The following is a 13333-nucleotide window of genomic DNA, read 5'->3' on the forward strand; positions in this document are numbered from 1 at the left end:
AATTCATGATTTTTCATTTTTTATTATGTTATTTAAAAAAATTAGGAAATCTTCAAAACTGTTAATGGAAAACTTATTATCATTTTGCGATCATTTTTCATTAAGTTTGATCGTAATTTCTGTAATATATTAATTACGCTTATTGAGCTGTTTGAGATTTTTTTCGGCTTTGTGCATCGACCATTCATACGGCCAATTAACTGGCGAAAAGCCAGGCGTTTGCACTGCCGCGGATATTTACATTACATTAAATCTGAAAGGGATCTGCCGCGCTCTTGTAACGCGTCGGTATACATCGGTTCACCGAGGTGAACCCGGTACCCAACCAACTCTTTGAAGTGTTCCACCTCTAAATGTGCCTACGAGTCATGTCCCTTCGTCAACTTGTTTCTGCATTCCACTTCGTCAACCTTTCTCGCTCCAAGGCTTAATCGCCGCCTTGATGCTTTCCGCGAGATTCGATGTCAATCCCCCCCCCTCCCTCCCCCTGTTGATAAACTCCGTCGACGTGTAAATAAATTCTTTACGCGGCTTGTCTCAAAGCTTTTTCGCTTTTGCACGCCAAACATAAATATGTACGCAGATCTGTGACGTCTTAAGTTATTTTTCGTATCTGAATTTCACAATTTAAAATTATCTTGTCGATGATATTTAAGGGTAACGCCGTTGCATTAAAACGGGTAGACTAAGGGCAATCGGATACGAAGCGCTGTGCCCATTAATCTTTAACTTTATTAGTTCTATTTCAGATTGGAGTGCCCCGTGATATAACCGCAGGGATAAAACTCGGTTTTACCGTCGGTTGTCTCCTTCTATCATAAAGCTATGAAATTATAGTCCCTTCCGCGATTTTTTTTTTTTTTTTTTTTTTTTTACGCGATATCATCGCCGCGAACTACTTTCGGAGATTGTACGTAATATTCCATCGTCCATTTTATGGGGGTAATATTTACTATGGCCAGTACACAATGGAAGTCTGCAGGACCATACCGCGACCCTGTGCACACAAGGGGGGATAAAAGTAGCAGACTGTTGACTACACCGTATATAGACTGCACCTAGGCGCGGACAATATTGTTAATAAGGCATTTACGGTAATACGTAGGTACGTAAGACAAACAATGTAATACCCCTATTCTCTTCGCGTACACGTCTTCGTTTCTCGGTTACGGATAGTGCTTCTGGTAATCGTGTTTCGTTTGCCTAGCAAATACTCCGTCGTCTGGCTACCGGTTTTAGCCCCCCTAATTTTCCACTTGCGCCATCTGCGACCCTCTTACCAGTACAGTGATTTTAACTTAAGAATTGCGTAATTTAAAGTGCAAGATGATTACGACGAAAAAAAAAAAAAAAAAACTGCGTTGATTTATTATTGTCTTCTCTTTCTCTCCGAATAATCGCGGTGCGACAATGATTTTATCGTTTGCGAAGCACTAGTTTGAGATTTCCTTTTGCTTCTCTATTTATTTTGGGATATCGCAATTCGTGATTAACACACAGAAGCAAAATTTAGTTTATTCAGGAACATTGGAAGATTATTTCTAAAATAACTTTATCTCTTTGCGCTATAACTAGGAGAATAATAGGAAGAGAGAGAGAGAGAGAGATGAAAAATCCTACAATTCCGAAAGTTGCAACAAGTATGATAATGTAAATACGTTTAACAACTTTTTGTGACAATTTAATATCCAAGTCCGAAGGCTGATTCATCATTTTGAGTCTTTGTCAAGCATGAAAATGGACGTGTCGGAATTATCTATTTCATGTCTGGCAAAGCGGTATCGGCTTGTATGTCGGAACGCTGAGTCGGAGGAGGACGACGACGACGACGACGACGGCGGCGGCGGCGGCGGCGGCGGCGGTGCGTCTGAGAGATTCCATTGTCGCGGAACTTCAAATCGAGGGATAATGGGGATTGTATGCTGCTGAATTTCTATTCAGGCAGCCAGCAGCCAGCAGCAGCGTCGTACGAGCCACTTCTTCCGCTTCGGGGACAGCACCCTTCCTCTTCTTTTGCGTTCTCTCCCTTGCGTCGGCTTATTGGATTCATCTCCAACGAAGAGAATTTCGGAGAGCTTTCGAAAGTGGACCAGACTCTCCTGACCCACGAACCTGATGAAATGCGTTCTGCAACCAGTGAATCGCGACCAGCATATATGAAACGGGATAAAACCGGATTTCTTATTTAAATTAGTAATTATAAAAATAGCGAGATAAAAATATCGAGATAAAAATTATATTTTTTTACAAATTAAGTTTTTGACTGACAACGTGGACGTAGATAGGAAAGCTAATTTTTAATTTAAAAATAGATGTATTATTTAGCCAAAGATCAAGAAGTTTCAATTGTTACAATGCACGCACAAACTTAGTTTAATTTAGTGATACATTTGCGAAAGCGATGGAAAAAAAAAAAAAAAAAAATTGTAGCTGCGCTCGACATTTTATAACAGTTCTTGCCCCAGATTTCAACTTGGTTTTTAACGTTTTATATACCTGCGACTCATCTAACGTATACTGTATGGATTACGTCTCTGCCCGCGTGTAAAACGCGGACGGATCATGTTCGGACTTGATTTCAACCAGAGTCCGTATATTGTAGAACATACGGATATGTGTCGCGTGTATACGCATAAAATGAAACACGTTCCACGTGCTCGTACCCCGCGTTAGAACCGGTTCATACGCTTCGCTTTTATATAGTACAATTGCAACTAAGTGCGATTTCATGTCAAGTGACCAAATCCAATTCTCCGGATTTTAATGCGACTCCAGCGCTATTAGGACGGAGTAAAGTAGAAACGATTTTCATTATCAATCGCCCGGTGCTCCGACAATGAAGGGAAGAAGAAAAGATTTTTATCGTCATTGTTATTTTTACGGCTGAAAGCTGTGATTACCTAGAAAAAGTATTGGTAAAGAAGTCCATCATCATAATATTATAATTCTTATTGTATTTTTTACATTTTGTAACTCTTTGTTTCTTCACGATTTAAATATTACATGAATATAATATTGTGCAGAATTTTTCATAAAAATCAGAATTTTTTGCTATTGTAATTTTTTCTGTGTATATATATTTTTATAGCTGTTGGATTAAAAGTTATTTTTATGAATAGACGAACAACATGAAATATAACAAGTAGAAAAATTTCAAAACGTAATTATACATGATTTAATATCTAATTAAAATCTGAAATTAAATAATAATCTCTACTGCCAAAATCTTAATAATATATTTCTTTATTTGTTAATAATAAAACATTTACGGAAATAATTGATAAAAATGTATTGAACATTTTTAACTTTAGATACTGAAGTTTGTAAGAGAAAATTATTATCCTCAATTATTAAAATAAAATTTCATTTAAAAAATAAATCTAAAGTTAGATGGCAACGTTTTTCCCATGAGACAATTTTTTGCTCTCTGTTTCTTTATATACAATAAAAAAAATAATATCATAGAAATCTTTAGTAAATATTCAAAACAGATGAAGTTTGAGAGACATCCCGTCATGTAATGTAAGGTTAAAAGTGTTTCACCATTAGCTACACCTTTCTTCAGGGCGTTCCTGAAGACGTGACTTTACCTTTGTTTCCTAGTCACGTCCGCACACGACCATCTGTTCTCTTTTTTTTTCTGAATGCTCATAAAGTATATAGATATTTCAGACCCAACTAAGCCAGCTTTCATCTATCTTGGATGTAAAATTTTTTTCAACAAAAATGTTGACAGATCAATAGCCTGTAAGTTATGAAAAACTCTGAAGTAAGGATTAAAACAATATTACAGGCTGAGATCAAGAAAATCTTTCATATAAAACTAAAATTAGTAACGTGATAAATTACTTGATGCATTTTCTTTTTTAAAATTGATGTCGTAACTTAATTTTACAAATCTCGTAGCTCCTGAATTTTGTAAAAACGATTCTGAATCGCGGACGTGCTTCGTGATAAATTTGACATAACATAAATATGTAGATTGGAGCCTTCCTTCTTTGCTATTCTCATCTTCGAAAATCTTTCTTCCCTCTCACGTCATCTCTTCCTTATTTCTTCGTCCGACAGTGGCGGTGGCACTTTGTGGAGATACCTAAGATACACAGATACTTTGTAAAGGAGATGCATGTGTGTCAGTATCAACGGTAGCATAGGGTGAGTGGGTCGACGAAGAATGAGGGTTGGGTGTGAGCACTTGACGCAAGGAGTCCGATGTTGGTGTAGATCGTGGTGAGGCTCTCATGCTCAAAGGAACCTTCCACGAGACTCATTGAGTTTGCCACTCGGACTTCTCATCGTGTCGCTCCTTCGTTGCGCTGCGCTCTACCGAATCTTCCCCAGTCGTGCAATTCGAGATAATGAGCCCGCTTTATTTGATTTCGTCGATTTGATTGATGCATTGAATGATCATTAGTTCGTATGCGTACTTATTATTTGTATGATTAGAAAATTTTCGCACGATTTTAATATCAAGATCGTTGATGATATCGCGTTTTGGAAAGAGAGAAGTATTATAATATTTGGATTTTTTTTTTTTTATAGCGAAAACTCTGATTTTAAACTCTGAGTTGAAATATGCGATTTTATTTTTTAAAAATTGATACTTTTTTAAAATCACAAAGTAATTCTTTTTGAATGTAATATATGATAGTCAGTTTTTTATCTCGCGTAATCTACGACAAAGGATCAACCATAAATAATATAATATTCAGGATGTAATACATTGAACCTTGCAGTCTTATGAAATATGAAGTTTGTGCAGTAAACTATATATATATATATATATATATATATACAGGAATATGTTGCATTACTGTATATCAGAACTGGTAAACTGCTGGCATAACGTTACCATGCTATTAAGCTGTTGTTGCTAGGCTTCTCCTATTTTAATATTAATAACATTATGTTTTACACGGATGTCTTATCGAAAATGATTGGATAAAATTATGTTACAGAGAAATCTGGCCCGAAAATGACTGCTTCGGAAAAGCGGACATGCTTCCCGAGGAAGAATTTCTAGCCCTTCGCGAAATCTTCTTTGCGGATCTGGGCGGTGAGTAATTTTAATTTTAATCTTACACTTTCTTGGTTAACGTTAAGTGCTGCTTCTAAGCAGTTATTTAAATAAAATTCGCGACAATACGCGGATTAAATGGCTAGGAAAGGAAACGTCACGTATTGACAATTACTAACAACTTCTCTGAAATAGATTTAAAACTTGGTACTTTGAAAGCACGGGGCTCGTTAGCACTTTTTGCTCTCCCGAGGATTGCCAGTACAACTTCAGTCTATCGAGAAACTTATATCCTCTCTGCATACATAACCCTGCGAGAAAAGAGTAGCTCCTGCTTTGCGTCCGCCTAATTATAAAGAGCAAAGTCTGTTATTAAGTTAAAGCATGGAAGTAATGAGCTGTTTTCCTTCCTTTACGAAGGAGAGTTCGTTACGACTGCTGATTTATCGAATTATAAAGTTTACTCAAACATTTCGGAAGAAAATGTGAACGTACACGAGCTGCAATAGTATCGTGCACTCTTTTCCGTGTATTTTTCCGTTAAGAAAATATCGCAACGCAAAGAAAGATATATTAGATACATGAATTTATTTGAGGCACGTTGTTGCCCCCCTTGCAGAGACGATTTGTAATAACTGGCGCATATATCACGACACAAATTTAATTAAACGCGCCGTTGGTATTCATTTCACGCGCCTAATTTATGTGTGAATAACTACGCTATTCAGTACCGAGATTTCGCGACGATCCGGCCTCGCCACGTATTTATCTCTGTTCATTATACAATAATAGCTACCACAATAATAGTAGACATTTTAAACCTTTTAATTTTAATGTTGTGTTTGTAGAAACAAACAAGAGCTTATTTTAGCGAAAGAAAAAAGAAAAAAAAGCGTTTTAAAATTTCTTTTCACCTCTAGTTCTCTTACTCCTATATAATCCTTTTTTTACAAGAGTTGTTTTGTTATTATTGAATACTATATATGCTAATTGAATTAAAAAGCGCGACAGATCTGAATTTCTTTTACGATATGAAAATGATTAGAGAAGACTAACTTAGGTAAAAATTATAGAATATCTCTAGTGAAATTTGCTTTATTAGTATTTTTTACAATATTCCGCAAAATTGTATTCCTCCGAAATATTTAGCTCGCGTGGAATTATCGATTAAACATTTATCCATTACAAACATACTAGTAACGTCTCGTTACGCACCACGTGTTCGACTTCCTTCCGTCATACGTTTATCTCTCGCCACCGAATGTCAGTGTAATAAAGAACGTTTACGGTCGCATGAATTACGATCCGTTGCACTGAATTTCACAACTTACGACATGACAATACTGTCATGTGCACCTCGTTCTATAGTTGGTGGCGGACTGACAAAGTCGTTAAATGTTAATCTCTCTCTTTATATCCTGCCAACGTACCGTAGTCGTCGCGCAGTATTCAGAGGGTGTTTTATATAAAACGTCAGCGCCGACATCCAGACTGTTTTATTTTACAACGTGAAATACGTCTGAAGCACTCCTCCATTATCTCCACCACGCGTCAGAATCTCGCGCGCAATCTTTACGCGTTAACCGATTATTCTTGCTTCTTCTTTTTCTGTACAGAGAAGTGATTTTCAAGATGAGAATGAGAGTTCATCTTTTATTAATTTTTTTTTTTAAGTGCACTTTAGTACCTTTTGACAAAGGTGAATTACTCGTATAAACAGTAATGTTTTAAAAATTGACAATTTACGACATTTCTCGAGATTAAACACGCCAAAGAAGAACCTTTCTTAAAATTCAAAGCACTCGTGAGGACAGAATCTAGCTCCAGAACGAAGTTTCAAAAGTTTCCTTCAAAAAAATTCTATATTATTTTTTTTTTTTATTTTAATTACTTGTTACTATTTTGTGATATATGTTATGATTATAATATGAAATACAATATATTGTTGTCATATATACGTAATGATAATCGCATTTTTTGATATGAACGATTCGACATAGCAATATGAAAAAATTATCTGCAAATAGAAGTGTTTGTATATCGGTGCATTGCATGAATTTTGTCACGGAGGCGCGGAATCCGAATTGATCCGAAGCATTGGTTTCGATGATTGAAGTTGTTTTTCCACTTCGGTTGTTTCAGCACATACTTTATGCGTCCGGATGTATCTCTCACGACTCAGCCATATCCTGATGGCTTTGCATATACAGAGTATCTGTTTCTTCGTTAATAAAGCATATCGCGGAAATTGGCGAGTGCTTCGCGAGAAAAGTTTTTTTTAGCTTACGTTTGAAAATTCCACAGTATCGGAATGTTTAATCTGTATAACGCATTTTCGCAATTATTTACATATGATTGTTATCATCATTTCTTTGCTATATATACATATACATATGAGCTATTTTCTTTTAAAATTATTGAGTTTATTATCAAGTTCGAAGGACAGTTTGTTCGAAGAGTACTTAAATGTTCAAGTTGTCAACCGGAATGTGAAAACGCTATGATCAAAATCGGTTTTATAGTTGAAGTAATAATCTGCGACATCTCCGTTTTTCCGTAAAAGTATTCTTTGTTTCTAAATTCTGCACTTGGATAAAAATAGACGACTTGAAAATTTTGATCATATAGTGTTTTCGTACATTCCAGGTGACAACTTGGATCATCTAGATGCTCTTCGAAGCTCTAAACTGTCCTTTGAACTTATTAATGATTTGAGAAGAAAATAGCTTTACGATAACTTTGTTAGAAAGGGGGTCAGAGAGGTCAGTTCGAAAGAGGAACAAACGATTATTTGTCATCCGTGACAGGGATACTTCATCAACAGCATTTATAAATAATCGCGATCAATATCGAGAAGATTTCGTAGTATACCGGAAGGCTTTACTTATTCATGTCTGTCTGCGAGTAGAAACGATGCTGCTGCCATATATAAAATATATGTTTCATCGACTTGCTCAGTACGAAGTATGAGAATAGAGAGCGGAGGAAGATGTGCTGTACTTCGGCGCGATTTTTCTTTTCTCTACGCTCGACTCCTACTTGTTAGACCAAATGGGTGATGGATGCTTCAGAATAGTCAGCCTATGTGTTCTTTTCTCCTCGAGAAGTCGAAGGTTTGATGAATGAGGGTGGAATTGAAAAGTCTTGGTGAAACGTCTGAGGAGCAGCGACGAAATTTGTATGCTACGGTTGTACGAACGATTCTTCCTTTGCGTCTATTCCATTTGTACACGTTAGTTTGCTTAACTAGCATGTTTCATCAAAGTTTTGGGTTTTCTTGCCACTGTGCGCTCATTTTTGCTCATGAATTCTTAACGTTATATATATATATATATAGCGAAACTTTTAAAAGATAAAATTTTGTCATAGAGTTAAACATAAATGTTTTATTTGTTTTAGCTCTGTGATGAAGTATATATTATTGTAAAATCTTTTTCTTTTGTATGAATGCGTACGGATATGGTCATGTGATTTATCATATTTCACAAGTATACCAATACACTCGGATAGTCTTACAGATCTTTTGTCTCCATCCATAGAGTTTGTTGTATTGCCATAATAACTTCCCTTATTTACCTTAATGCGGCAGAGAGTCATCTCTGACATTTCCTGGAAAAGTCCATGTTCCTAAAATACGTAGATTGGAGGCGCCGGATCTCGGTTGTATGTCGAGGAAGAGGAGAAGTGGCTTCGAGAGGTATGAAGGAACTTTTATCGGGGATGAAAACTTCGTCTTCTTCCCGAGCGGCGTGAAGCCATAGGAACGAACGAGAATTATTTAGTACAAGACAGCAGGGTAAACAACAGATGTACTGCCAACATTTGTTCCGAGTTTTATTCTTTTTCGCGCAACTTCTGAAGCGACCCTCTGACGATTCTTCTCTCCTTCTCGTTGGCAGAATGAAGATGCTGCTCGGAAAATATGCATTATTCGCAATCAACTGGCACTTTGCGTCCTGTTGCGTATCGATTGGAGAAATTCAAGTTAACGTGTAATAGCGTAGGATTGACGTTTAGAGAATAAAATCCCTCTCCCAGCTCTGAATACTTTACAGCGCACTAAGCTCGATTGATTATTTTGTTTCTCTTTTCGATCGCGGTGTCATCCTTTTTTTTTTACTTTGTTATAGCGACACGGGTGAACGATAATCAGATCGAAACGACGTTCCGGGGGATTTGAAGCAAAGCGAGGGCTGAAATTTACATCCTGTGCTTGCTCAAGCGATCGCTACCATATGTTTGCATTCTCGTAACGTCCTTCCTCCTCCCCGGTCCTTTAGGTAATTCAGACAGAATCGCTTGCCACGTCCACTTTCCTCGATCAGAGTGCAATGCACGGTATTACCTTGTGCAATTCCGGAACAAATCAGTATAATGTTTATTGTGGGGTTTGCACAAGATTTTAATATTAATACATTTTATTTCTAGCGTATCTAATCGAATTCCGATTTCTTTTAAATCGAGTGCGTTAAAGTATACGATTTATCATTTTGAAGAACGATTACGTAAAAAAAATTTTTATTTTTTAATATACATTCGTAAAATTATTTTTAACATGTTCAAATTATTTTTTTTTTTTTTTTTTTTTTTTTTTTTTTTTTTTTTTTTTTTTTTTTTTAAAGAGATGTTATTTTGTTTGGACTATTGTTATATTATTAAGTATATTTATCACGTTATCTATCGAAGAATCCTATTTACATTTTTTTAATCACTTTATGTGATATAAATTTCCAAGTGAATATTTTATGCGCGAATTTAAGAATCCTTTGAATAACTTCTTATGGATAAATACAAACGTTCATACTCGACGAACGTCATCCAGGTATCGAGTGGAGCGTTCAGAGGGTACTTGAGCCCGACATTTAGCGGGCTGTTTTAGTATATCGGGGAGACAACCGCGGGCGCGTTAATGTTTCTTTTTTGTCGTTTTCCCCGGGTGTCGGGGATATGATAGCCCTCTTCCCTAACGACGTATAACCATTAATATGCAAAAGCGGTACTCAACGAGTTCATTCATTTCATCATGCCTTCCCCTGTCGCTCGTTTTACCTTTCTCTTTCTTCATTGGCGGTAGATATTTTATCTTCGCCATTCTTGTTCGAGCATGCCTTGGGAGATATTCATGTGAAATATATATCCGCTGGCTATTCTCTTTCTTCCGGCTCTAAACCCGTCGTGGGGAGAATCAGCAGTTAAAAATAAAGAAAGATAACCAAGAGGGTGAACGTTACTCTCGACGCTATCTGAAGCTGTTGTAGTAGCTATACAAATGATATGCAGGGGAGTACACCGAGGACACTTTAGCCCCACGTAAGCTCCCTTGGTAGCTCTCTCTCTCTCTCTCTCTCTCTCTCTCTCGGCAGCAGTTAATGAAGTTATGATTGAAGGTTAAATTCCATGAAATTGCCTCAGTTAACGGCTACGCTTTCACCATGAATGCAAATCAATGTTAAAAATTCGGCGCGAGAGCAATGAACATTGTCAACGCACTCGGGGTTTTTATGAAATTTTTACGTGTCGTTGCAACGGCTGGGGGAAATGTACATATTGAGATTATGGTTTTGAAAATATTTGTATTTAACACACTAGCAGGAGAATTTAAATTCTGTAAGGTAAATATAAAAGTACGTGTAGTAAATTAAAAAAGAATATAAAAGAATATAATAAATGTAAAAAAATACCATAGAAGCGGTAGAAACGACGATTGGCGATATATTAACAGTGCCGTTTTTGGAAATATAAATTTCATATTATTTTTTGAATTTAATAATAAATAATAAGGAGAAATTGTGTGTGGAAATGAAACAGATTCTATATATCTTATATATTGTTTTATTCGTAAAACGTGAAAATCGTCGACACATCTGTGATATTCAAACATGTCGAATCTGGCATCCCTTTACGATTGATACGCGGAAAGAATTACGGATCGCGTTAATAATTAATGATATTACCGCAGACGACGAATTACCGGAGATTGCGCAGATCGCTGACTGACGTTTCGTGCCTCGTTGTGCCTCGTATGTCCTTTGTGTGCGACGAATATACGAGCGCGGCGCGTCGCGCGATGAGCCCGGCCCGGCGGCGTGCGACTCGATTAAATAATAATGCATTTACGAGTTGCGTAGAAATTGAATAACAGTCGTGCTTGAATAATACAGATATGTAAATGGGCCGGGATGGAGGCTGGTCCGGGATCGAGCTCTCGACGAGATGGGCGCGGGTGCAGACGGGCATCATTTATATTGTAACTCTGAATTTCTCTCTCTTTCTCTCTCTCCCCCTCCCTCCCTCCCTCCCTCTCTCTTTCTCTCTACATCGCTCCAGGTGCATCTCACTTTCTCTTTCCATCATTTCTTCCTTCGTATTCCATTTATCGGCTTTCACCTGCACCTATTCTTACTCGAACAGCCCTCCTCATCTTTGCTTTAGCCCTCCTTCTCCGCCTCCTCTCTGCACTGTTTGCCTTTCATGTTCGTCTACGACCGGGTTCCCGTTTTATGCGCTCGTTAAGTATTTTCCATGATTCTATGTTTTATTGTTTGTACGAATCCTTTTATCCGGCTTTTCTTCTTGCCCGAGACATTTCCTCGCGCTCCGTTACATTTTACGTTACGCATAGTATCTTTTATCACCGAGATTCCAGATTTTTCTGCTTTATTTCCTTATCACTCGTTTGTTTCCTCCGAGCGTCTTATAGCGTTTATCAAAAAAGACAAATCGGATATTTGAGAGCGGCGCATATAGTATTACCGTGTACTTGTGATACGAACGTCTCGAATAGTCGGGACGAAAATGGGGATCTGGAAATCTTATATTCGGCGTTTATTCGAGGTATCTGAATAGTATGAGTATCCGCAACCTCATTGCAAATTTCATAAATTACGCGTATCCAGCAATTTCTCGTGCGACGTCTGGATCGTCCCTCAATCGGCGTGCTGCAGCCACAGGCTGAATATGTTCCTTCGGACTAATGCGTACGTAATGTTCCGCGAAAAACAGAGTTACCAGGGTCGAATGCCACGACGAATGGGACACCGGCATCCGTTCCGTCGTGCGCGCGCTTTTAACTTGCGGCCCGCTCCCCGGAAGCGGCCATTCTAGGCGTTCCAGTGTCCAGAGTATCCAAATCGGATTTGTGTCCTACCAGAAATAACTGAAATTTCTGCACGGAAGCCGCCGCGAGACGAGTAAGTTCTCCGGGGCTTTAATAACTGCTTCACGGATTTCGCGATGGGTTATTCGATTGCCACGGAAATTCGAGAGACCTTGCCAGGCCACGACGATGGTTTCATTGCCGGTCTTTCCGGCTTCGCCTCGCGTGTGCCTCGCCTCTGCAAACCAAAGCGCGTTACATTGACTACTTGGTGGTCTACGAAATATTGTGAAATTGGAAAATTGGGAAACGTCTGTACTCAACTCTCTCTACCTCGCGCAGATCGGAACGATCTGTTCACCGCAATGCGGTATTCCGATTAATTATTATTATTTGCTTATGCTGGTTTGTCATGAAATTTTTTTTAAATTGATTTCGTGAATACAATTTTATTATCGTCATTTTTTTTCTGTAACAATCTTGTGTGTTAACATTAAAAACAATATGCAAAAAATGTTGCACATTAAAAATAATATGCAAAAAATTGTTTATTTTAAGCGATACGAAATTTGCAAACATATACCTTACGTATCTTTTTCTGGATGAATTTTCTATATATTTGTATGCTCGCTCGAGATTGCAGGATAGAACTATCGCTGCTATCAGAGCCATTCCTCTTAGCATTTGCAGCATCCCTACGGGTGCTCTTCCCCTCGCGAGATCCCGCCAGAAAATTGAATTCGGATTGGCGCTATGTGCTGAATGCGCGTCGGATTTATTTATTTCATGATGAGGTGCACGCACGGGGATGAAAAAAAAAAACGAGAAAGGGAAGAGCGCATAGATGGGCAGCGATTCCGTTCTCGAAAATCAATGAACTCGATAACCAATTATCGTTCTTTTTTTTTTTTTTTTTTTTTTTTTTTTACGGCTTGCAACCGAAACGTTTTATCGCGACATTCTAAGTGATCGACTATATGTATGCAAATTGGCGCAAAGCTTAATCCTCCTTCGGATTGGCAAACCGTAAACTACGCCTGGGAATTTGGTGACGATTTTTCGTTATCGGCACTGTCCATTGATGCACTTCGCCAGGCTATCGAGATTATTCCAGTTATTTCCAGAGAAATTTTTGTTTAAAGAGATAAATTGGACAGGTGTGAAAATAAGTTTAAAAAAAAGAAAAACAACATAATTTTAAATAGACCAAATTTAAAGCT

At 37.7% G+C, this 13333-nt stretch overlaps 1 protein-coding gene across 1 annotated transcript in view; it reads left to right on the forward strand.

Annotated features, from left to right (window-relative positions):
* timeout (circadian regulator timeout) overlaps positions 1–13333 on the forward strand; it is a 103325-nt gene that overhangs the window by 9250 nt on the left and 80742 nt on the right. The window contains exon 16 of the mRNA XM_089081795.1: positions 4959–5056. Within this exon, the coding sequence (XP_088937921.1) occupies positions 4959–5056 (98 nt within the window). The remainder of the gene's footprint in view (positions 1–4958; positions 5057–13333) is intronic.

Source organism: Pogonomyrmex barbatus, unplaced genomic scaffold, assembly GCF_055798465.1.
Source record: "Pogonomyrmex barbatus isolate J1 unplaced genomic scaffold, ASM5579846v1 scaffold5, whole genome shotgun sequence".
Taxonomy (NCBI): Eukaryota; Metazoa; Arthropoda; class Insecta; order Hymenoptera; family Formicidae; genus Pogonomyrmex; species Pogonomyrmex barbatus.